This window comes from Bactrocera tryoni, unplaced genomic scaffold (assembly GCF_016617805.1).
Source record: "Bactrocera tryoni isolate S06 unplaced genomic scaffold, CSIRO_BtryS06_freeze2 scaffold_11, whole genome shotgun sequence".
Lineage (NCBI taxonomy): Eukaryota > Metazoa > Arthropoda > Insecta > Diptera > Tephritidae > Bactrocera > Bactrocera tryoni.
In genome coordinates this window covers 11,096,453-11,121,155 of record NW_024395824.1, presented here as the reverse complement: position 1 = coordinate 11,121,155, position 24,703 = coordinate 11,096,453, and the positions used below count along the sequence as shown (strand labels likewise).

The window sequence follows — 24,703 nt, the reverse complement described above, 5'->3', positions numbered from 1 at the left end:
AACACAATATGTTCGATTCGGTTAAGCAGAGTGGTGAAAATCTATTGTGGGGCTGTATGTGTGCAAAAGGTGTTGAAAACATTTCATTGATAAAATGGATCACCGGTAATATATTCAAATATTAAAAGGCAATTTCAGTGTTGGCACGGATACATACTGCGACCCGATATAAACAGTTTACAATACAAAGCTATGGATATTGGACACATAGCTGTAGGAATGCCCCCTCAGTCCCCGGTAACGGGATTTGGAACGTTGAACTGTTTTTACCTCTGTTAATTTAAAATTCAAACTCAATTTTCAAATAAAAGTTAAAATTACAATACAGTAATTAAAAAATATATTTTAATAATAACAAAACTCTTGTAAGAATTGCTGACAATTCTTTCTTGAAAATTATTATTTTAACAGAAAATTTATAAAAGGTCATAAATAAGCTTTAAATTATGACACAAAATTTAAGTTATGTACAGTGAATTCGAGAAGGGAGGGGAATATGTGGGTTGGCAACATTTCAAAAGTGGCCTCGCATACTACTAAGTGGTAGGAAGAGAAGGTTTATTTATTCCGAAACAGAGAAAAGAAAATTAATCCTTGCTTGTTATATAGTATATCGACCAATCTAATATATGTGTTTCCTACTACAAAAAGCAAATTCCACCTAATCGCTGGCGTACATGCAGCAAGCTTATGTCAAAATAAGTCATTTGATAGAGCTCTATACGAAGTAGTCTGAATAATTAAAGGATCATCAGACAAATTTTAAACGTTCCCCTAGCTGCCTTCTTTGACATCACATCGTCTATCGTACCTAGTTAAGTCATATACAACTTATGTACAATAGGAAGGTATACAATTTGCTCATCAGATCACTTGTCACTGTCAAATAGGAGTATTAATATTTGACAGGGAGAAATTTAAAGTGGTTACAACAAAGCAGAAAGACACAGGTTGAAATTAGGATGGAAAGGCCACATTTGATGCAGGGCGATTCAGAGGTAGCTGGGTATACATTTCCCTTAAGTTTCAATGGATCGTTCAACTCTTTCAAGAGTTGTTTGTGGCAATGGACGCTGGGGGAATACCCTAGTCTTGGAACACTATCAGTATAGGGACTATTTCTGAAGAATAATATGCTTTTAGGATGTAAGGAAATACACAGGGTTGCAAATATTCCATTAAAATATAACAGAATTATCATTTGAAAGAAAATTGTGGGATTAAAAAATAAATAAAAAAATGTAGACCCATATACAATTTGAAAAGAAATTTAATCCCAAATACTAATTTAATTCCACAAACCTGATTAAAATTTACTTTCAATTTTTAATCCTAAGCAAATAGTTAAGAATTAAAAAGGAAATTGCTTAAGACTAAACATTGCAAGAAATCGTTTGATCAATGCTCTAGAGCAGTCTTTCCCAAAGTGGGCGATAACGCCCCCTTGTGGGCGCTGCAGGTGTCAAGGGGGGCGATAAGAGACCCAAAAAGAAAATGGGGGCGTTGTGTAGAGGCCTGGGGGGTTATTTGTAATTTTATTTAGCTAGGAGGCCTCTTAGACAACGACTACATGAGCTCTCGACTCTCAACAACTTATGAACATCAACTAATACGAATTAAAAGATTGCTCAAACTCGGTCCTATATTTCTCTCCGCGTAGTTCATATATCTGTCCTATTTTACACTTACGCATTTTAATAGTTATTAGTACTCGTAGATATCTATCATGTTTTAACAAGTTTTTGTTAAATAACTCAAATTGTGCATTCCTATATCAAAGTGTAAACACATAGACGGCGACAGACTGCAAACTACATCTGTCAAATATTAAAATACACACGTTCTTAAGGGCAGTGTTATTTTGACAGCTGCACGACTACACGACTGCAAGCCGACAGTTGTCGTTCTCGCTAACTTCAATATCTTCCTATTTTTGCCAACGACAGTAGGACGACCGTAGAGTTGACAGTAGAATGGAAGATAGAAAGAGGAGGTAGAGTGGTGATGCCACTAATATGTAAAATGTAAAATTATTCACAGCTCTAACAAACTTGACGTTATTTTACAAATAAAAGCATAAAATAACTATATTATAGCTCTATTATATCATTTGTAATAACAATTGATAATTTAAAGCAAAAATATTGACCTATTTACTTATTTTTGCATAAAAATTTCACTTTGAACAAAATATTAAAATTTCATTGAAGTGAAAGGAATTAGTATGGCCACAACGAAATTGTGTACATACAAAAATGGACAACTGCGTTGTTTTGTGTACATGCCGGCCATTGTGTTGTTGTTGCTTCTCAAAATGTACATGTAGTAAGATGAACAACGACGTTTTCAGTTCACTGTCGTGCTGCTGCAGTCTGTCGCAGTCATTGTGTTTACACTTTAACGGTGGATAAAAGACGCAGTCATCAATCGGCTGGTTCATTGAATACTTGTTCGGACATGTTGTGTACGAAACCCGATAATGGTACAGTGGTAGCGCAGAATACAGCATTTAGCTGGACTAACCCTAAGTATATTGCTGATAATTACTCAACAAATTGAAATTTTTTCAATATCTTTATAAAAAACTTGACTAACTTTGCGAAGCCTGAACCACTGATACCATAAAATGGCCTACAATCTTCAGTAACCCATTCTGCGCATGCATCAATAGCTTTTTTTTGTCTTCTTCTGTTACAGTTTTTAAAACTGCTGCATGTTTGATGGCTTGGCAGCAAGGATGCCGATTCAGGTTGGATGTGTAATTTTTATTACATTTAAGAACTTTGCGGCATTTGCGGCAGTATACCGTCCCTTCTACTCTGGTACCATCTGTTTTCAAAACCTCTGACAATATATTCCAAATGAAACTTCTTCCCTTGTGTTGCAGTGATAAGGTTTAAACACCATTCGCAATTTGTTTAGTGAAAAAAGCTTGTGTATCGGACATTATATAAAATCTATAGAAAAACACATATCCATACATAAAATAACTCATATATGTCGTGAACACATACATACATACAATATACACTACAGAATAATATCATTATATTACTTACTGCTTATTAAGTTACAAAGTTATATTAAACGAAACTGCCAAGTTTTCAATTCCGTGTAAATAAACCGAGCGCAACAGAATAACTGAAATTATGAAATAAGCGTGCCGGTCAAGTGTCGCTGAATTGTTGTTACAGTAAAAAACAGTCAAATAAAGTGTCATGCCTTCGGCAATAAGCTAAACGCAGTGTCTTATGCCTTCGGCAACAAGTCAAACAAAGTGTCTGCTTGTCTCGTGCGTAACACTTGAAACACTTCTTTGCCGAAGTCAATATGTATATGCAGGCTTAAATTGATCGTCACATGCGGTGGTGGTGTGCGCTTGCACTGCATGCTTTGCGCTAGCGTTCAGTCATCCACTTCTTTTAATGTAAGTAGGCTTAAAGTCAGAGAAACAGCAGCGCATGCTGATCTCTGATATACAAGTGAACACAACAAGTAAAACACAAACGAGCACGGAGTCATATAACAAGTGAAGTTTAATTAGACAAGTGATAAAAGAAACAAAGTGAACAATTATTTTGCAAAGTACACGTTAAGTACAATCCCGAATTACTATCGGGTGATTTTTTAAGAGCTTGATAACTTTTTTTTAAAAAAAAACGCGTAAAATTTGCAAAATCTCATCGGTTCTTTATTTGAAACGTTAGATTGGTTCATGACATTTACTTTTTGAAGATAATTTCATTTAAATGTTGACAACATTAAACAGCGATACTCTACAGCGAGGGAATCAACAACAACAACACAGGATAATGGAATTATAGTCCACTGCAGTGTACAACACTTAAGTTAACTAATCTAGCATTACATATATTTACACATTAATACAATTAACCCATATTGGTAACACACACACACCCATATTTATATATATATATATACCCAAATTTATAACGTTAAAACTAAAATAAATACCTTTCAATTATTCGCAGTCGGCCCCTTAACCATTTCCGACCGTGTACGCACAATTGTGCGTGTGCGTTTAAATTTTATTATCTCCTTCAATATCTGCCCTATTATAATGAGACCTGAGTAGCACAATTGTGTGAGCTGTCTGCTTAATAAAAAACATAACGGACCGTTTTCGGAGTCCGTTAGTTTTGGTGAATTTTGCTATTTTAATATTGCATTTCAATCATTTGCAAACATGAGTCGGAGGAGTAAGTATGATAAATTATTTTACTTGTTTAAAAAGTAAAAATCATTATCAAAAATGTGTAATCTCAATCAAAACAGAACAAGTTTTAATTAAAAAGTGGCATTCTGTATTTATTTTGTAACTTCAAGTGTTTTTTAGACTGTTTTGTTTCACGTGATACAAATTTGCGTGTCAGGATTTATTTAACGAAATATGAATATGATCTTTTTTTCATTTAGAGCAATTCACTGAAGACGAAATACTTAGTGCACTATTGGAGTCGGATTTAGAGGATTTTAGTAGCGATGGCGTGCTTGTGGATGCGACTTGGGAACTACCTTCTGCGGGAGATGAAACTTTAGACGATCAAAGTGACGAAGATGATCACGAAATTAACGCTACGGAGACACCACAAAATGTCACTGAAAACGCCACTCGCCGTGATATTTGGAGGAAAAGACCTTTTGATATACAATTGGAAGAGAGTGTTTCTCAATCTGCGGAAATTAACGTAACTTTAGAGTCTCCTAAACATTATTTCTCAGCTTATTTCAATGACGATTTTTTAAAAAGAGTAGTGGAGTACACAAACAGGTACCATATGCTTACGAAAGGAAAACCACTGGCGGCTACAATCGGAGAAATAAAGAATTTCTTTGGTATAATTGTTGCAATGGGTTGCATACGTTACTCAAGATTGCGCATGTACTGGGAAAAAAAACAAGACTTCCTATTGTTGCTGATACAATGAGTCGCGATCGTTTCCTTCTTTTGCGCATGTGTCTCCATGTGGTGAACACCAATGAAGTAACAGAAGAAGAGAAACAATCCAATGTCTTTTGGAAAATAAAACCTTTGATTGAAATTATTAGATCAGCTTGTCGAAGCCTCCCCAGAAAGCCAGGCGATAATTATTCTATAGAAGAACAAATGATCCCATTCACTGGCCGTTGTCCTGTTCGACAAAGTCTCCCTAACAAACCAAGAGGAGAGGGATTGAAGAATGAAGTCTTAACAACATCTGAAGGTCTGGTGCTTGATTTTGAAATCTATCAAGGAAAGACGACACCACTTTCGAATTTCCAATGTTAAGCGCTGGGAAAAAAAAGAAAAAAGGTATGTTGAAGTTCCAGCCTCAAGGATAGTAAGAGAATACAACAAATCGATGGGAGGCGTGGATAATTGTGATCAGTTAATGGAGGCATATCGTTCATTTCTCAAGACGCGGAAATGGACTTTAAAAGTTTTTATACACTTCATTGATCTTGTTTGCTGTAACGCTTGGCTACAATATAGAGATCATAGCAAAATAAACTCGCAATCTCGGGGAGATTATCATGACCTGCTAAGTTTTAAATTAGCTTAGCTAAACAACTGATCGCTATTGAGAAAAGGACACATGCTGAGTATGAATCCGAAACCGAGGAAGATGAAACTTAAGGTTTTGCAAAAAGATATCGTCCATCTTCCCAGCCATGCAACGATAAGAGGCTTGATCGGTTCAACCACTGGCCAATTGAGCATGATTTGTCATCCGCAAGATGCTGTAGGCTTGTTGGTTGTAGATCTCGGACACGCAGATTTTGTTCCAAATGTCAAATTTATTTATGTTTAAATAAAAGACAAAATTGTTTTATGAAATATCATACAGAAAAATAATAAATATAATAAAAATAAAAATAAAATTGAATTAAAGAACATTTCGAGTTATGTATGAACATTTTTTTTTATTTGAAATCAGACCGAAACGCAACAATTGTGTGAAAATTTCAAAAAACAAACGTATTGGTTATTATCTACAATGGCCAAAGTAATAGGACCTAAAAGAGAAACAAATTTTATTAAGTAGATTTGCTATAGGCCGGAAAGGGATACGTCAACACACCCCGACATTATATTTATAGTCAATTTGGATATTTAATCAAATGTAGTAAAATTTACAACAAAAACGATTTCATTCATAAACGCAGGCGCAAATTCCAGAAGCGACCTCGCTTCATTCATAAAATCAGACGCCGTAACATCTTCCCGAGCATGCCTTTGTCAACAAGCGTCTTCGCGACGATGGCAAAAGATAACAAGTAAGGAAGGGCTAAGTTCGGGTGTCACCGAACATTTTATACTCTCGAATATAAAGTGATAATAATTTACATATTTTTTTTATTTTGCTGTAAAATTAATTAGATTAGATCCATTTGTGTACTTTGAGTATTGAATTGTATTTTCATTTCCTAATGTATATATTATACACAGAAGGCATCAGATGGAATTCAAAATAGCGTTATATTGGGAGAAGGCGTGGTTGGGAACCGATTTCATCCATATTTCTTATATGTCATCAGGGTGTTCAGAAAATATTATGTACCGAATTTCATTGAAATCGGTTGAGTAGTTCGTGAGATATGGTTTTTGGTCCATAAGTGGGCGGCGCCACGGCCATTTTAAATTTTTTAAAAAAGCCTGGGTGCAGCTTCCTTCTGCCACTTCTTCCGTAAAATTTAGTGTTTCTGACGTTTTTTGTTAGTCGGTTAACGCATTTTTAGTGATTTTCAACATAAGCTTTGTATGGGAGGTGGGCGTGGTTATTATCCGATTTCTTCCATTTTTGAACTGTATATAGAAATGTCTGAAGGAAACGACTCTATAGAGTTTGGTTGACATAGCTATAGTAGTTTCCGAGATATGTACAAAAAACTTAGTAGGGGCGGGGCCACGCCCACTTTTCCAAAAAAAATACGTCCAAATATGCCCCTCCCTAATGCGATCTTTTGTGCCAAATTTCATTTTAATATCTTTATTTATGGCTTAGTTATGACACTTTATAGGTTTTCGGTTTCCGCCATTTTGTGCGCGTGGCAGTGGGCCGATTTTTCCCATCTTCGAACTTAACCTTCTTATGGAGCCAAGAAATACGTGTACCAAGTTGCATCATGATATCTCAATTTTTACTCAAGTTACAGCTTGCACAGACGGACGGACAGACTGACGGACAGACGGACGGACGGACAGACGGACGGACGGACAGACAGACATCCGGATTTCAACTCTACTCGTCACCCTGATCACTTTGGTATATATAACCCTATATCTGACTATTTTAGTTTTAGGACTTACAAACAACCGTTATGTGAACAAAACTATAATACTCTCCTTAGCAACTTTGTTGCGAGAGTATGAAAATCATAAATTGAACAACTTCTAAAATATTATTTTAAGTTCTCTGCTTAAAGCATAGAGAAGGTGCAAATTGAATTCTGTATGATGTTGTGTGTAAATTTAAGAAAATGTTGATCACTTCACCATATTGGAACGAAGTTCCTTACGGCAGGCTTGGAGAAGATAGGGATTTTGCTGCGGGACCTAACTGAAAAAAAGAAAAAACCCGTAAGAAAAAGACTGTAAGATCGCTAGTTATAGCCTACCTTTAGGTTTTGCAAAATAATTAGGCATGAAAATCTGTAACATTATTGTGCAGAGAATGTATAATATAGAGAAGGTTCACCGCGTTGCCAAACTTACGATATTTCATTTTTTGGAAGGGTACTCTTTTCTATTAGTGGATTTCACCGCAAAAGTAGGGGTACTATTTTCTATTAGCGAATTTCACCAATATTTAGCAGGAGCGTCGAAAATAGCAGAATTGAGCATTTTCAGTGTTAAATGAGAAAAATGATGCTAATTTCAATTTACGGCCTCAGATTCGCATATTTACAATGCGCAAACGGCTATGGATATCATTTATATATATTCTCCATATACTTATTTGATAACAAAGCGCATTAGTATGTATGTATGTATGTATGTGCAATTTGACCTATTTAATGATAAATTCCATTAAATCATTTGAAATGTATAAAAAAGTGTAAAGTTTGTATTATTACTTAAATATTTAATTAATATAATTATAATTAATACAGGTTTATTAAGTTATATAATTATATATGTATGTTTTTATTTGCTTTGGGCATTAGATGTTTTGATAACATCTTAAAAGACAATGTCATATGCATATACATACATAAATATGTGTACATGTAAGCAGATTTTAAAAAACCGTACGCATAAAGTTCACATATTCACATACATATGTATGTAATTTTGTGTTCATGTAAACAAATTTGAAAGAATCATTCGCATAATGTTTGTAAATTTGTCTACACACAACTTTATGTGTAAATATATACACCCATTGTTTCATACATAAACTCCGTTGTCACGGACAACCAATGGCTGAACTTTACGTTTTGTCAATAAGTTAATGTGTTGTTGGTAGAAAATCTGAGCTGTACCGAAAAAAATCAAACGATTGTCACCGCTTCCCTTGCCGCTGTACAGCTCCGCCTACAAACCAGCGTAAATATGTATGTATGTTTGAGCGTGAGCTTGCATACATATCGACGCAGCTGCGTAAAAGAATTTCAGAATTACAAAATATTTTTCACATTCCTTGACAAATACAGTCAATACTGGTTATGTGCCACATTCAAAGATACAGAATTTTGTGGTTTGTTAAAAATAAAAATATAATATGCCGCGGATACTTAAACGAGTCGTACTTAAAATAATAATTTCTATATGTTTCAAAAAACAAACCGTGAGATGCAGCAAGATATAATATAGGCTGTTAAGAGTGATGAGGGAGGGATTTAATTTTCATTTAAGCGGAGTATTACTTAACCGGGATGGACTGTACACAAAAATCAGAAGAATATTGAATATTTTCTTTGAAAAATTTATAGACTTGAAATTCGACAAATAAACTATGTTGTCTATTTTATTATAATATTTTTTAATACTTATATTTGCGGGGTTGTCACATTTTCCTTCTCATACATTTCAGAAATATATTCAATTTCAATTTCAGCGTCTGCTTTTATGAATGAATCGAATATGCTTTTTGAAAGTATGTTTGCGTTCATGAATGAAAATTTTGTTTTTGTGTAATTTACTATAAATTTTGACGTCGGCAATTTAGCTGCCATATTGGTTTCTGATGCCATATTGGTTTCTGATGCTTTTTCAAACGTTTGTTGTGACATATCCACAGGTGAAAGCATGTGAGTATGTATGTTGTGTACGCATTGTTTGTGTGGGAATGTCATACGCACATCTCGGGTGATTTTTTAAGAGCTTGATAACTTTTTTTAAAAAAAAAACGCATAAAATTTGCAAAATCTCATCAGTTCTTTATTTGAAACGTTAGATTGGTTCATGACATTTACTTTTTGAAGATAATTTCATTTAAATGTTGACCGCGGCTGCGTCTTAGGTGGTCCATTCGGAAAGTCCAATTTTGGGCAACTTTTTCGAGCATTTCGGCCGGAATAGCCCGAATTTCTTCGGAAATGTTGTCTTCCAAAAGCTGGAATAGTTGCTGGCTTATTTCTGTAGACTTTAGACTTGACGTAGCCCACAAAAAATAGTCTAAAGGCGTTAAATCGCATGATCTTGGTGGCCAACTTACACGGGTCCATTTCTTGAGATGAATTGTTCTCCGAAGTTTTCCCTCAAAATGGCCATAGAATCGCGAGCTGTGTGGCATGTAGCGCCATCTTGTTGAAACCACATACGTCAACCAAGTTCAGTTCTTCCATTTTTGGCAACAAAAAGTTTGTTAGCATCCGAACGATAGCGATCGCCATTCACCGTAACGTTGCGTCCAACAGCATCTTTGAAAAATACGGTCCAATGATTCCACCAGCGTACAAACCACACCAAACAGTGCATTTTTCGGGATGCATGGGCAGTTCTTGAACGGCTTCTGGTTGCTCTTCACCCCAAATGCGGCATTTTGCTTATTTGACGTAGCCATTCAACCAGAAATGAGCCTCATCGCTGAACAAAATTTGTCGATAAAAAAGCGGATTTTCTGCCAACTTTTCTAGGGCCCATTCACTGAAAATTCGACGTTGTGGCAGATCGTTCGGCTTCAGTTCTTGCACGAGCTGTATTTTATACGGTTTTACACCAAGATCTTTGCGTAAAATCTTCCATGTGGTCGAATAACACAAACCCAATTGCTGCGAACGGCGACGAATCGACATTTCACGGTCTTCAGCCACACTCTCAGAAACAGACGCAATATTCTCTTCTGTACGCACTGTACGCATTCGTGTGGTTGGTTTAATGTCCAATAAAGTAAACTGAGTGCGAAACTTGGTCACAATCGCATTAATTGTTTGCTCTACTTGGTCGATTATGTAGACCATAAATCGGACGTAAAGCGCGAAACACATTTCGAACCGAACACTGATTTTGGTAATAAAATTCAATGATTTGCAAGCGTTGCTCGTTAGTAAGTCTATTCATGATGAAATGTCAAAGCATACTGAGCATCTTTCTCTTTGACACCATGTCTGAAATCCCACGTGATCTGTCAAATACTAATGCATGAAAATCCTAACCTCAAAAAAATCACCCGATATTTACATGTGTACTTATATTGTAAGTATGTATGATGATTTTTGAGACTATTGTTTTTTTCCACAAGAATGTTTGTATTTTTGATTTACATACATGCGTACGCATATATTATTTGTGTGAGAATACCACACGCACATACATACATATGTGTGTACGTAAATATAGAGCAGCGCGCGCCTTTTCATATTTCTGATAAATGATAATATTTTGATTTGAAATTGATTTGTACTTGCATACACATGTATCCGCAGGATAGATGCGTATGAAAGTTTGAAATGATAAGACGTGTGATTCACATACATATATTATTATTGTAATATGTTATGATTTTAGGATATTACGATAATATTTCATATATATAGCATATACATACCTATATGTAAGTACATGCATACGAAATTATATAATATTATCAAAGCTAAGAAATATTTGAAAAGGTAGCTTTAATTTGCACGTTAACTACAAATATTGTTGTGGAAATTGCATAATTTTATAATAATATTATCAATTTTGCATGAATTCCAAAAATTCGCAAAATTATATTCATATCAATTGATATGATTGCATGTAAACGTATAAAAATATAAGCCAAGAGGCCAACATGCGTCTGTAAAAGCAGTGTATATTTCTGAGCATAATTTTCATTGAATTCTAAGCTCTGTTCACTCATTTCTGTTAAAATTTCTACTGCCGAGCCAAAAGTGGTGAAATCCACTAATAGGATTTTGTTAGCTCTTGACAGTTCAAACGCGTGTCCGTAGTTGAACCTTCCCTATATTATACGTTCTCTGCTGGAAATAAGCAAACAACCACATAATCTGTAAACAAGGGCTTAGGTTGGTCAAAGTTGGTTATTTTGTCATACCGCATTTTGTAGTTGTTTGCTTAATCACATAACCACATAACCCGATAACCACCTTATCGTGAACATCCTAAGTATTAATTGCATACTTTTAGGCGGGCTCTAACTAAGTGTTCGCTCCCCTGCACATTTCTTCACCATTGAAAAAGTTTACGTTGCGCTTTTGTGAATATGCTTTAGAGCTTTAAATGTGTCATTGTGTTGTCGTATTCTTTCAATTCGTTTTCCTTAAAAATCAGGTGCGACAGTCGTATACACCAGCGAGTAGTGCATAATACCTTTCTCCTTCTCCCTCTTTCTTTCGTTCTTTCATTCCTTCTCTCTCTATTTCTATGTAATTTTATGGTGTCAAACAAAAATAAAGAGACATATTTTTTTGTTATTTTAGTTATAATTTGAATTATTTTTTATTTTACGTAATTCATTATTTCTTAAAATCCTAAATTTTCTTAAAACTAATCTGTACTTAAATAAAAACTAATCAGCAAAATTTGAGAGAAATATCAAGACAATCTACATAAAATTAATTTGTTTTTTGCAAATTGTATCGATTCTACATTAGCCGAAGGAACTTCGTTCCTACCTGGTGTCCCACGACACCACATTTCTTTTTTTTATCCTTTCCCTCTCGCTAGTTTTCTTTCATACAAAATTATATGCATTTCTTGGAATATCACTAAGAAGTTTCACTTCTTCCGCGCGTAGGAACTCCACGCACCAGTTTTTTTTTAACAGTGGCAATAAGATAATTTCTTTGAAATTTGTTAGGATTTTGTGTTTATAAGGATACCGGAAGAGGTCGTTTTTCTAAATTTTTATTAACATTTCTGAGATATTCATATAATTAACAGCTTTACTACATATGTAAAGTATCAACTTCCATGAGAATTGGAGCTAGGAGTGGTTTAGTAGAAAATGGTTTTGGTCTATTTTCATATTATTATAGTGTGGAAAATGGTGTCGGATCCTGGTTTGATTATTGAACGGTTGAAAGTTGTGTTAAGTTTTTTGTTTGATTTGAATGTTATGTTATGAATAGGCTATTTGCGGATAAAATTGTTGTGGAATTGTGTGATTGTAATAATTGCCACGAGGAGAGATTGCAGGTTTTTTCTGAGCAATATTATTATTAGTGTAAATTGAATATTGTTATCTATAATGTTGATTCTCAAGCTTAAGGTATAGTATAACTGAAGTGCCTTTGGGATTTATAATACCTAAGGCGAGGTAAGTCTCCTCTCAGTCCTCTGTCAAAGGTATCTAATGCTTTATTTCTATTATTGTATTCACAGTTTATGGGAAATTTCATATGTGGCAACTTTGCCCGATATTTGACATTTAAACTGTGAACGCACAATTAGTGTTTTGTTTCCTGGTAAAGTGGCAACTTTGATCAGCTGACTATTCGCGTTTAGAAAAAATGGAAAGCAACACAGAAATACAGAAGGTAAACGCAATTCGCAATATTTTTAAATATAAATATGAAAATATTCTGCCTATAATTGTTCTATTGCAGGTTGTACATAAGCGTGTTTGAAAAGGCTCCCTACAGAAAGTGGACCGACAACGAAAATGAAAGTTTAATCAACTTTTTGAGGGACAATAGGCCACTAGAGAAACCAACGGCCCAACATTATTATAAGATTTTTTAAACCAAACTGGCAGCGACTTGCATTGACTCTGGTGCGTTGCAAGGTAAAAAACTTAAGATTGCAGTACACCAAGGCCAAGTCCTGGCAAAATACAACGGGAAGTGGCACCATGGATAATTGTGACACTACCAAAAGTAGGTTCTACACATCATAAATTTTTAAATGTATCGGGTGATTTTTTAAGAGCTTGATAACTTTTTTTAAAAAAAAACGCATAAAATTTGCAAAATCTCATCGGTTCTTTATTTGAAACGTTAGATTGGTTCATGACATTTACTTTTTGAAGATAATTTCATTTAAATGTTGACCGCGGCTGCGTCTTAGGTGGTCCATTCGGAAAGTCCAATTTTGGGCAACTTTTTCGAGCATTTCGGCCGGAATAGCCCGAATTTCTTCGGAAATGTTATCTTCCAAAGCTGGAATAGTTGCTGGCTTATTTCTGTAGACTTTAGACTTGACGTAGCCCCACAAAAATAGTCTAAAGGCGTTAAATCGCTTTATGATCTTGGTGGCCAACTTACGGGTCCATTTCTTGAGATGAATGTTCTCCGAAGTTTTCCCCTCAAAATGGCCATAGAATCGCGAGCTGTGTGGCATGTAGCGCCATCTTGTTGAAACCACATGTCAGCCAAGTTCAGTTCTTCCATTTTGGCAACAAAAAGTTTGTTAGCATCGAACGATAGCGATCGCCATTCACCGTAACGTTGCGTCCAACAGCATCTTTGAAAAATACGGTCCAATGATTCCACCAGCGTACAAACCACACCAAACAGTGCATATTTCGGGATGCATGGGCAGTTGGCCACCAAGATCATGCGATTTAACGCCTTTAGACTATTTTTTGTGGGGCTACGTCAAGTCTAAAGTCTACAGAAATAAGCCAGCAACTATTCCAGCTTTGGAAGACAACATTTCCGAAGAAATTCGGGCTATTCCGGCCGAAATGCTCGAAAAAGTTGCCCAAAATTGGACTTTCCGAATGGACCACCTAAGACGCAGCCGCGGTCAACATTTAAATGAAATTATCATCAAAAAGTAAATGTCATGAACCAATCTAACGTTTCAAATAAAGAACCGATGAGATTTTGCAAATTTTATGCGTTTTTTTTTTTTAAAAAGTTATCAAGCTCTTAAAAAATCACCCGATATATATCCTACAAATACACTTAATTTTTAGACGCGATTGTTAGGATGTGTCCCCGGTACGATGACTTAGAAGACATTTTTGGCTATAGGGAGCTCACTTCAAACTGCCTTGTATTGGATACCGAGGACATTGCATGTACTGGTTCACCAGAAGTTGCCACGTCCTCCGATATAATCGTCGAGGAAATCGTGGCATTACCCGAGCTTCTGGTCACCCCTTCTACGTCAAAGGCTGTCCGAAAGGGTATATATTCGCGTACAGCCTTATCAGACGTTCTCGATGTACACTCCAGCTTATTGGATGCAAAAAAAGACAGAATCGAGAAGGAATTTAAGATGAGGGAAAATGAATTAATGCTAAAAGAGCAACAATTGTTGTTTGATAAAGAAAAATTTGAAAAAGAGTTGGTAGAAAAAAAAGCTGACAGGGAAATTCAAGTTATGGAAATTCAAATGAGGGAGAGAATAGCTATGAAAGAATTGGAAATGAAAGAAAGAATTGAAATGGAAAAAATGAAAATAATGCAATAAAAATGTCGCAGGCCTAAGTATTTTCTTCCATATAGAAAATAAATCGCGTTATATGAAGAAAACATGTATAACACCTTCATTAGAAAAATATTAAACATCTTTTGTTTCAATAAAATTTAATAGGCTATTGAACTGCATACCAAAAAGGCTAAAAATGTCGAATAAAAGGTGGAATATTTCGATGAAAATTTGTAAAGTTTAGATTTCTATACGAAACTAATTCAATTTAAATAACTGAAGCCTGTGTTGATAAAAACCTCTTTTGCAAACGAATAGCAATGGAGGAATTAAAATTAAAAAATAAAACTATACATATATACTACATAAAATTAAATAATTATATCTTTGTTGTTTACAAAATATTGATGAGAGCTTTTTCTTAGGTCGTCGTGTTCCTGCTGCAAATTTCTTGTTAGGAAGATCTGTTTCTTCTTGGCTTTTCTAAACTAGGATTTTCGTCTAAGTTAAATTGTAGCAGCATGTTGTGAAGGATACAACATGCCAAAATCCATCTGCAACAATTTTTATAATTGGTTTCGTTCGTTAATCGGAACCGTAGTTCTTTTTAAACTGCAAAATTTTTCTTACTTAATTTCCCAAAACAATTTTCTACACGTACTCTATATTTAGAGAAATATTGATTGAATGCATCTCTCATTTCTTTTGACTGCTCAGTACTGTTTTGTCGAAAAGGTGTAATAAGATGTTGGCTTAGCGGATATGCCGAATCGGCAGCAATCCATTCCCGATGACAGAAATAATTTTGTGGGCCTTTACCTATTGCAGATTCGGCAAAAATTTTTGCATCATGCACGCTTCCTCGGTATCCTATTGTCGCTTGTCTAATTCTTAGTGAATAGTCACATACTACTTGCATTTTTATGGCATACTGTTTTTTGCGAGAGAAGTATAGTTCGTGATCTTTTGAAGGCGACTCTGCTAATCTGATTTCAGTACCGTCAACATAGCCAATACATCCTGGAAGCTCTTTCATTGTTTTTGTGACAATCTTTCGCCTTTCTTCTCTAGATGGCCAACATAAAAATGTAGATTTTAAATTAATCAATGCGGTAATAACCCGCTCTGTCACTTTGGTAACTGTTCCGCCATCGCCTATTCCGAACAATGTTGCAATCTTTCTAATAGAGGCACTCTCTCCACTTGATCCCAGACGAAAAAGTGTTATCTTTAGTTGAAGATCGATTGGTAATTGTGGAACAAAATTTTTATTTTGGAAAACAGGGTCTTGCTTGATTAAGGATAATTAGGGTGTTCACAGTTCTATATTATCTGATGTGTTAATTTTGCCATCTGTTAACTTCAAAACATTTTACCACGTGGTAACTTTGTTTGTTGTTGTTTGCTATACAAGTTCGAAATAACAGCCTTAGGCAAAATTACTCTACTTTACTTCGTGTTTTTGTTTCCTGGTAAAGTGGCAACTTTGATCAGCTGACTATTCGCGTTTAGAAAAAATGGAAAGCAACACAGAAATACAGAAGGTAAACGCAATTCGCAATATTTTTATAGCAAATTAATTTTTAATTCTTGAATAAAAATGTCTCATTTAAATGGAAAGCAAAATATATTGAACGCACTCAGCTACAAATGTATACTGGACATAACCGCTAATGATTCTAGTCTGTATATATACTTATTACATAAAATTACCTACCGAAGTTTTTTTTTACAATTTTGTTAAAGGCAGTGACGAAGAGGATGACGATATCCTAATAAAATTTGCCATTGATGCAGCGCTTATTATAGCTAATCGGAGAAGTACCCATTTGGGTATACCAAAGTCTTCGCAATGGGTCAATAATGTTCTTCCCAGATTTGATAGTGGCCGCATGCGACAAATGTTGCGCATAGAATTCTTTGAGTTCAACTATATATTGTTGCTATTCCAAGTTAGCAATGTCCCTTTTATCTGCATAATGTAAATGTAGACATTTCACAATAGCTTCCCAGTTTAAAGGGGCATTATAAGATTCTGAAATATTATATCCTTCAACTATCCTTGTTTAGCAACAATGCTGCCGCAGCGAAGCAAGGTGTCAGTATCGCTTAGTTGTTTTCCGTTCACACAGTCTGTAAGACGTTTGGTCATTAAAATTGATTTTGCGCGTGTGGAGTATTGTGGTACGAAATTTATTTAGCGTTAACTTATACAATTCCAACGTCACTAAATTTTTGCCTTTCCGGAACCCATCGAATGGTATAAAAGCTCAAATTGACTTTTATGTATGTATTATTACGAATCGTTTTGAGGGAGTATAGAAAAGTGTTGTTTTTAGACTTAGAAATTGTATAAATCACTTATATGAAGGCTAAGGTCATTTGATGTATAACTCTTAAAGGAATGTTGTTATGACCAAATTTATCAAGAACTTTTGTGTAAAGCGGAAAATTTTGTATAAGAATATTATTCTTCCAAAGTTGTAGGTTTATGTGCTTCTTTTTCTTTTCTGACGTAAATACCGCCTACGCGGTTATAGCCGAGTTAACAACAGCGCGCCAGTCGTTCGCCAGTTCGGTGAATTAAAAGACAGCGGCTACGTTGGCTAGGTCATGTTGTCCGGATGGACGAAAACACTCCAGCTCTGAAAGTATTCGACGCAGTACCTGCCGGTGGAAGGAGACGAAAAGGAAGACCTCCACTCCGTTGGAAGGACCAGGTGGAGAAGGACCTGGCTACGCTTGGAATATCCAATTGGCGCCCCGTAGCGAAAAGAAAAACGACTGACGCGATGTTGTTAACTCGGCTATAATCGCGTAAGCGGTGTCTACGTCAATTAAGAAGAAGAAGAATCCAATAGTTTCCAGTGCAGAAAGTTAGCATATTAACATTTTTTTATTTTAAGGGCGTTCGACGGTCTGTAATTAGCCTTCCACATTTGCTAAAAATGCGCTCCGATTCCAAAGATGTTGCTGGCACACAATCTTTTATTGCATTAAATTCATCGTCTGCAAACTGAAAGTATAATTGGTCAGATCTTAAAATGTTTACCTTCTTAACTATAATTATACTTTCCAAAAAAGAATTGGATCTGCACTGGCCTTAATGTTGGATCTTTCATAACATTCCCTCAACATTGTTGTGCTATCTGAACGTGAAATTTTTACTTTTCCCGTCACTCGAGTTACATATATATTTAACAATAACAAGGATTAAGTTTTTTTCTCTTTAGCTTTGCTAATGTAACAACAATATAACGACTCTCTATTTTCTCTATTTAGTTATATTTTATTTACCTTGAAAATAAAAGGAGCTAAAGCTACTTAAAACGTGTATTTAACTACATAACTAGCGCAGTCGAGCAAAAAACAAGAACCGCAAGCATAAATTATTTTTATAAAAATAAAATTGTAATAATAAATAACCAAAAAAAATTAATATATTTTACTAAACATAAAATACATAATAAACATGTTGTTATACATGGGTGCAAGATAAGAGAACGTAATGATTTGTTCTAGAAATTTTTTTTGAAAAAAAGAATATATAAGTTATGTAAATTACAATAAATAAATAAAAAAAACACTATTTAAACACAAATCAATACAATATAAAAACTCATACCTACATATAAGTATGTATACACACGTACAAGAATTACTTTGTGAACGGAAAAATTATTGAGGTTAAACCGTGGTTTTGTTAATTTGCACTGTTGGCGACAAGTGCAAAGTATAATAATGACGTGACAATAATATATTTGGAAGTTAGCGTTAGTATAAACAGTTAATTGAAGAAGTTGATGCAAATTTCTACCAACTCACTCAACAATGGCATAATCAAATGCGAATGAAGAGCGAGCAATGTTTCCGCTCTCAATTGACGATATCACACAGAGTGCATGAGTTCAGGGGAGAGGGTGAATATGTTCTCTCCTCGTTTTTAAGAGAAGTGGATACTATTTTAGCTCTGGCATCTGAATATATTCTCCGCGGAATAATTATCAACAAAATACAAGGTGAGACCTTAGATACGGTGAGAGCATTACCGGTAAGTGCAAATTGGAGTACCATTAAGGAGATCCTAATACAATTCCAAGAGACGTTGCAGCTCGTTGTAATAGGATAAGTGAATACTATAAGTTACTGTTAAGCTTATTATCAAAATTAAATTAAAAAATGTAATATAATAAAACTAAACCATTGGAATTTAGTCCCTTAAATACAGAAAAAATAATACTACGCACATTCTTAAATAACATTGATGCAAATTTAACTTCTGTTGTTATTAGTAGAAAAGTAAATAGTTGAAGAGAGGCTTACAGCTTATTAGAAAGAAAGGGCCTGATTCCTATTAATAGAATTGGAAATGGTCTGAGTAGTTATGTAAATCACTCTTTTACATATAACAATAACAAATAACAGTAACAGCATTGTACTAGACAACAATAATTAAGAAAAACGAATAAAAATTTTCAACAAAATAACAGTTTTAACCAAAATAACAATTTTGCACAAAGTAACAATCATTCGAACCAGTTTGGATTCTAAAATTTTAATCAATTTCAACGATATAATAGCACAAATTTTAGAAGAAATGTAGTTAATCCGATGGATACAGATTATGTACAAGTCGATGAGACTCCATGGTAGTGAAGTGTCAAATTTTCTTAGGAGGTAATAGTAGAATTAAATATAAAAGATGATCAAATTTTATAAAAAATGTGTAGTTGTATTGGAATATTCGTCACAAGCGGGTAGCCGTGGTTGGCAGGGTATGTAAGTATCCACAAATACATGAACAAGAAGTAAATAAACCAATAAAAGATATGCTGAGACAAGGTATTATAAAATAAAGTAATTCTCTTTATTATAGTCCCCTCTGGGTTGTCCCTACAAAGACAGACTTTAGTGGAGAAAGATATGGACACTTGTTGTGGCTAATCGCAACTTAAACGAGATTAAAACAGACGATAAATTCCCGATTCCGAATATTGACAGTTTACTAGACAAACTTGTCAAAAGGGATTCACCAAGTTCTTGTTAAAGAAGAAGACTGGTTGAAAACTGCCTTTTCCACACCTCATGAACATTATGAGTACGTTCGGATGCCTTTTGGTCTAAAAAATGCTCCAGCAACTTCCAAAGATAAATTAATCGGGTACTGAAAGACTTAATCAATAAAATATGTGTAGTATACTTATTTGGATGATATACTCATATTTTTCACAAGTTTGAGCGACATATAGAAAGTATTAAAAAAGTTATGACCAAGTTAAGAGAAGCAGAATTAAAAATACAAATAAATAAATGTAAATGTTTCTCTAAGGAAACTCTTTATCTAGGTCTCGTTTGGACAACCGAAGGTGTAAAGCCAAAGCCCGAAAAAGTTTAACATATATTGGGTTTAAAAATTCCAAAAACCATTAAACAAATTAAATCATTTCTGAGTATGTGTAGGGATGCAATCATCGTGAAATGAAACGTCGATGGTTCGATGTATCGATGTTTCTTCAAACAACATCGAAATCAAAAACATTGGCCATTGAAACATCGATGTATCGAAACATCGATGGATTTTTGAACTTTTTAACGTATTTTATAAGTGAGCATAAAAAACTTTTTTCAGAACCATAAATAAGTGAAATACAGTAGTACGCCTTTAATTAACATATATTTTAGCTACCTATTAAAACCTTTTCTCAATAAATAAAAGATATAAATAGTTTTTGAACAAACAACAAATTATTTATTTAAAACAGAATTTAAAAATAACAATTTGGAAAGTTTGTTCCCTGTCAAGCGATTTCTTTGCTGTGTGAACGTTGCTCCAGCTTTAGAAAACAGTCGTTTACTAGGGACTGAAGTGGCCACAATGGATAAATATTTGGAAGCTTGTTTATACAATTCAGGAAATACATTTTTCATATCATCCCACATTTCTGGTGGATTCTGATTGATAGAAGCAACAGCTAATCCAAGATACATTTGCAATTCAACTTCCGTTGTTGTTATAGCAGATAAATTGGAAAACTTACATTTCATATTTTGGTGGGCAACTGTTTATGATGGCTCCAAATATCAAACGGGTTTCTCAGTTGCACACTCATCCGAAGATTCCGACGTACTAACGCTATTATTTGCATCCTTTATGAAATTATTTAAATAAAAAACTGTTTTGTTTTTAGCCAGTGCATCTTTAAAATGCAGAAATTTAAATCTCGGAGCCAACGCCAGAACTGAATTAAATTCAAGTTTGTCAAATCTCTTATTCATGTTCTTTTGCAGTTCATTTTTTAGCTCCCTTACAATAGCGTCTTGAGCTGAAATTTTTGTCAGAACTTCAGTTAAACAGCTTACTAAAGGTATAACCTTGCTAATGGTAACGTAGGTATCAGTCGAAATCTTCCTGGTCACTATTTCAAAACACTTTAATAATTCAATCATCTCCTTAATTTTGTTCAGCTCGGAGGCATTAACCATACTCGTAGAGGGTGCTTCTGGGCGAGTGAGCAGTACTTCACTTAAAATAGGGGCTAACTGGACAAATCTCTCCAACATATAAAAACATGAATTCCATCGCGTTCTGACTATTACGCTTCCATTTAATTTCATCATGGTTGAATCATTATCAGTTACAAAAGCAGAAACTTTATTTATGGAAACGTTCCACTCGTTGAAAAGTTTAAACATAGTTTCTTCTTAATAAGCTGATGTACGACTTTCGTGCAGTTCGATTACTCCTAACGTCCCACTCAACAAACGTAAATTGTCCAAAAAGTGAATTGTTACCCCAAGGAACGACTGATTTTTTTTTCGTAATTTTATTGTTTCTCTTCTTGGAACTTTAAAAAGCGGAACCAGTTCTTTCATAATCTGTAGAAAACCTTTTCCTTCTACAGTGGAAAATGCATTTTGAAAATCTGAAATATCTTGTACATATTTAAACGTCTTATTTACATATATTTTATATTCACTACACCTGTAATAAAGTTGTGATTGACAATAGATGAGTTCGAAACAAAACTTATATTAAACGCTTAAAAACAACTTCTGATACACATAGCACGAAATTTGTTTGTAAAACTTATTTCGCATTAATTCATAAGCGAATTCTCAGTATTTTACAACAAAACACATGACAGTTTGCCAAAGCCTTTCGAAGCAGATTTTTTCGCATTAATACTGAGAAAAAGTGCTGCAAAGATGTGGAGTGTTTGAAAAAAACATCGACATAAAACATCGATCCAGGCAACATCAATGTATCGATGTTTTTAGAATCAGGTATATACATATGTAGTGTAGTTCATAACCAAATTTTTTCGGAATAACATCTGTCGGAGAAATGGCTGGGTGAATGAGATGCGTTTTTTCACTGACGGACATGATTTATCATGCTTGGATCATCTGAAACACAAAAACCCAATTTATTCTTAAAAAGTACGTGAATGGTTATCGTCCCTATTAGAATCATGAAAATGTTGATAAATAAAAAAGATTTTTTTTTAATGTTCTCAATTTTTTTTTTACATACGTTTTGTCACAACATTGTCAACAAATTATAAAAAATTAAAAATAAATTAATCTAATATAGACGATAGCCAGACGTTTTTGTGAATATTAAAAAAACAAAATTTCAGCAAATCGGTTGAGAAGGTCGACCGGAATCATGTCCGCCAGTTTAAAAAAGTGTGTTTTGAGAAAAACGCGTTTAAAGTTTGAGCTGTGCCCGCCGAGCGCTCCGAACGTCAAGCGGTATTATCAAAAACGCAGGGAAAAGACGCAAGTCCAAGACTTTACCGGCGGTTAATTAAGTTAAGCGACTACAATATGAATATAGATTACATAAGGGGAAGAAATAATCATGAAGCAGACTTCTTAAGAAGAATAAATTCTGATACCCACGAAATAAATTTAGGTAGTTTCGATAGCACAAATTCTCTGTATAATAATATTAATAACGATGCAATGACAATTCATTCCCAATAAGAAGTCCTTAACAACCATATTAGCATTTTAGATACAGTGGTTAATACATTTCCAATACAAATTATATTAACAAATACGAAAATAAAGGATTTTGAAATAATTAATGATAAGAGAAAAATATATATAAATTTAGAAGATCTTAATAGTGATTTAGAAGAAAAATTGCGACAACATATAACAAATGGGAAAATTGGAATCTTAACAGATCTTGACGACAGCAAATATAATACTTTACAAAACAGATAATAAAATTATACTTGTATGAATATGAACCAAATGTGAAGTTGTTTTAAATGTTCTTAATCATTACATTACAAAAGAAAAACCATTTAACGTAGAATCAGGAAATTGTAATAAGTTACATATAAATAAGTATAATAAGCGAACAAGGTATATAAATAAAAGAAATTTACATAGAGAAAATTATAAGGAAAACAGAAAAGAATGTTATATTAAAAATTATAAGAATCTACGTCAAAAAGAACAAGCAAAAATTATAAAAGATAAATTGAATAATGTACATGTTACAAATATTAAAAGGCAGACAAATTTAATATTGAAGAAATAAGTTTAGTTATAAGTAAGACAATGACATATGAAATTTAAGTTTTTAGGCTAATATATAAATACATATATACTGATATAAATTTACTATAAATAGTGACAAGTTTTAGTATAAGTATGTAAAGAGTTCCAGTTTCTTTTCTCTGGGTATTCGACATGTTTAACGATGGGGAAGCTACATATAAATTTAACAGAAACAACAATTAAGTTTATCTTTATCTTTAGCTTTGCTAATGTAACAACAATATAACGACTCTCTATTTAATTATATTTTATTTAACAACAACAACATCATTTGACATACTCTCGCTTCTCTATTTTAAATCATCATACCGTGCATTCTTTCCTACATTTAAGGTTTATTAGAGGTAAGTAAATTTTGTATTATTTCATCTTAAAATAAAAAGAGCTAAAGCTACTTAAAACGTGTATTTAATTACATAACTCACGCATGTCTATGAAATCAAGCAAATATGAACTGGAACTATCATTCTTATTTCCAGAAACCTGTATTATAAATTATATAAATTATTTTGAAGAACTAGGAGGATGGAGTCATGTGTAGAAGATCACGCAAGTGAGGAAAGTTCTCTGACCGCCAATCACTTGGGAGTGGCCAGAGAAGATCCGTTTCCATGTGGCTCAAGCAGCTCCCGACTTCCGGTCTTTGACCAAGTATCCTCTGGGTAGCCTAAGAACACCCGTTTGAAGGAGAGTTAAAGTGAGAATGTAAAAGATCCCCTCCACAGGGTTGTGCGCTGGGATTGGGACCCGCCACGTAAAAAACAGTACCAATGAAAAAGACAAAACGAAATAAGGACTACGATTAAAGGGAATGCAGCTGGAATGTCCGGTCCCTTAATTCGGAAGGTTCCGCTACCCAGCTGGTTGATGTCCTCGTTAGAATGAAGGCTGACATCGCCGCCGTCCAAGAAATGCGATGGACGGGACAAGGACAGAGGCGAGTAGGTCCTTGTGGCACTTACTACAGTGGCCATATAAAGGAGCGCAAATTTGGAGTGGGATTCGTGGTGGGAGAGAGACTTCGTCGCCGAGTACTGTCATTCACTCCGGTGGATGAGCGTCTAGCCACAATCCGCATCAAAGCGAAGTTATTCAACATATCGCTGTTTGCGCCCAAGCCCCGATGGAAGAGAAGGACGATGTGACCAAAGATGCCTTCTATTAGCGCTTGGAGCGCACCTATGAGAGCTGCCCGCACCACGATATCAAAATTGTGCTTGGCGACTTTAAAGCTAGGGTGGTCAAAGAAGGTATCTTTGGCGCTACGGTCGGTAAATTAAGCCTCCACGACGAAATATCCCAAATGGATCGCGCTGGTCGACTTCGCAGGGGCCCGAAATATGGGAGCTGCTACCG

General features: G+C 34.6%; 2 protein-coding genes across 2 annotated transcripts; both read left to right on the top strand.

The window, feature by feature from the left end:
* Positions 1–13,179: 13,179 nt before the first annotated feature.
* Positions 13,180–14,987, top strand: LOC120779717. Its single transcript, XM_040112081.1, has 2 exons — positions 13,180–13,269; positions 14,313–14,987. Exons 1-2 carry the CDS (start codon positions 13,245–13,247, stop codon positions 14,810–14,812), a joined length of 525 nt encoding a protein of 174 aa, XP_039968015.1. The 5' UTR covers positions 13,180–13,244; the 3' UTR covers positions 14,813–14,987.
* Positions 14,988–16,227: 1,240 nt separating this feature from the next.
* Positions 16,228–16,755, top strand: LOC120779766. Its single transcript, XM_040112146.1, has 2 exons — positions 16,228–16,452; positions 16,517–16,755. Exons 1-2 carry the CDS (start codon positions 16,371–16,373, stop codon positions 16,753–16,755), a joined length of 321 nt encoding a protein of 106 aa, XP_039968080.1. The 5' UTR covers positions 16,228–16,370.
* Positions 16,756–24,703: the final 7,948 nt, after the last annotated feature.

Coding starts and splice junctions, on each gene's coding strand:
- LOC120779766 (XM_040112146.1), top strand. CDS start 16,371: ATGTCTCATTTAAATGGAAAGCAAAATATATTGAACGCACTCAGCTAC. Junction 16,453..16,516: donor CATAACCGCTAATGATTCTA/GTCTGTATATAT, acceptor ATTTTGTTAAAG/GCAGTGACGAAGAGGATGAC.
- LOC120779717 (XM_040112081.1), top strand. CDS start 13,245: ATGGATAATTGTGACACTACCAAAA. Junction 13,270..14,312: donor TAATTGTGACACTACCAAAA/GTAGGTTCTACA, acceptor CTTAATTTTTAG/ACGCGATTGTTAGGATGTGT.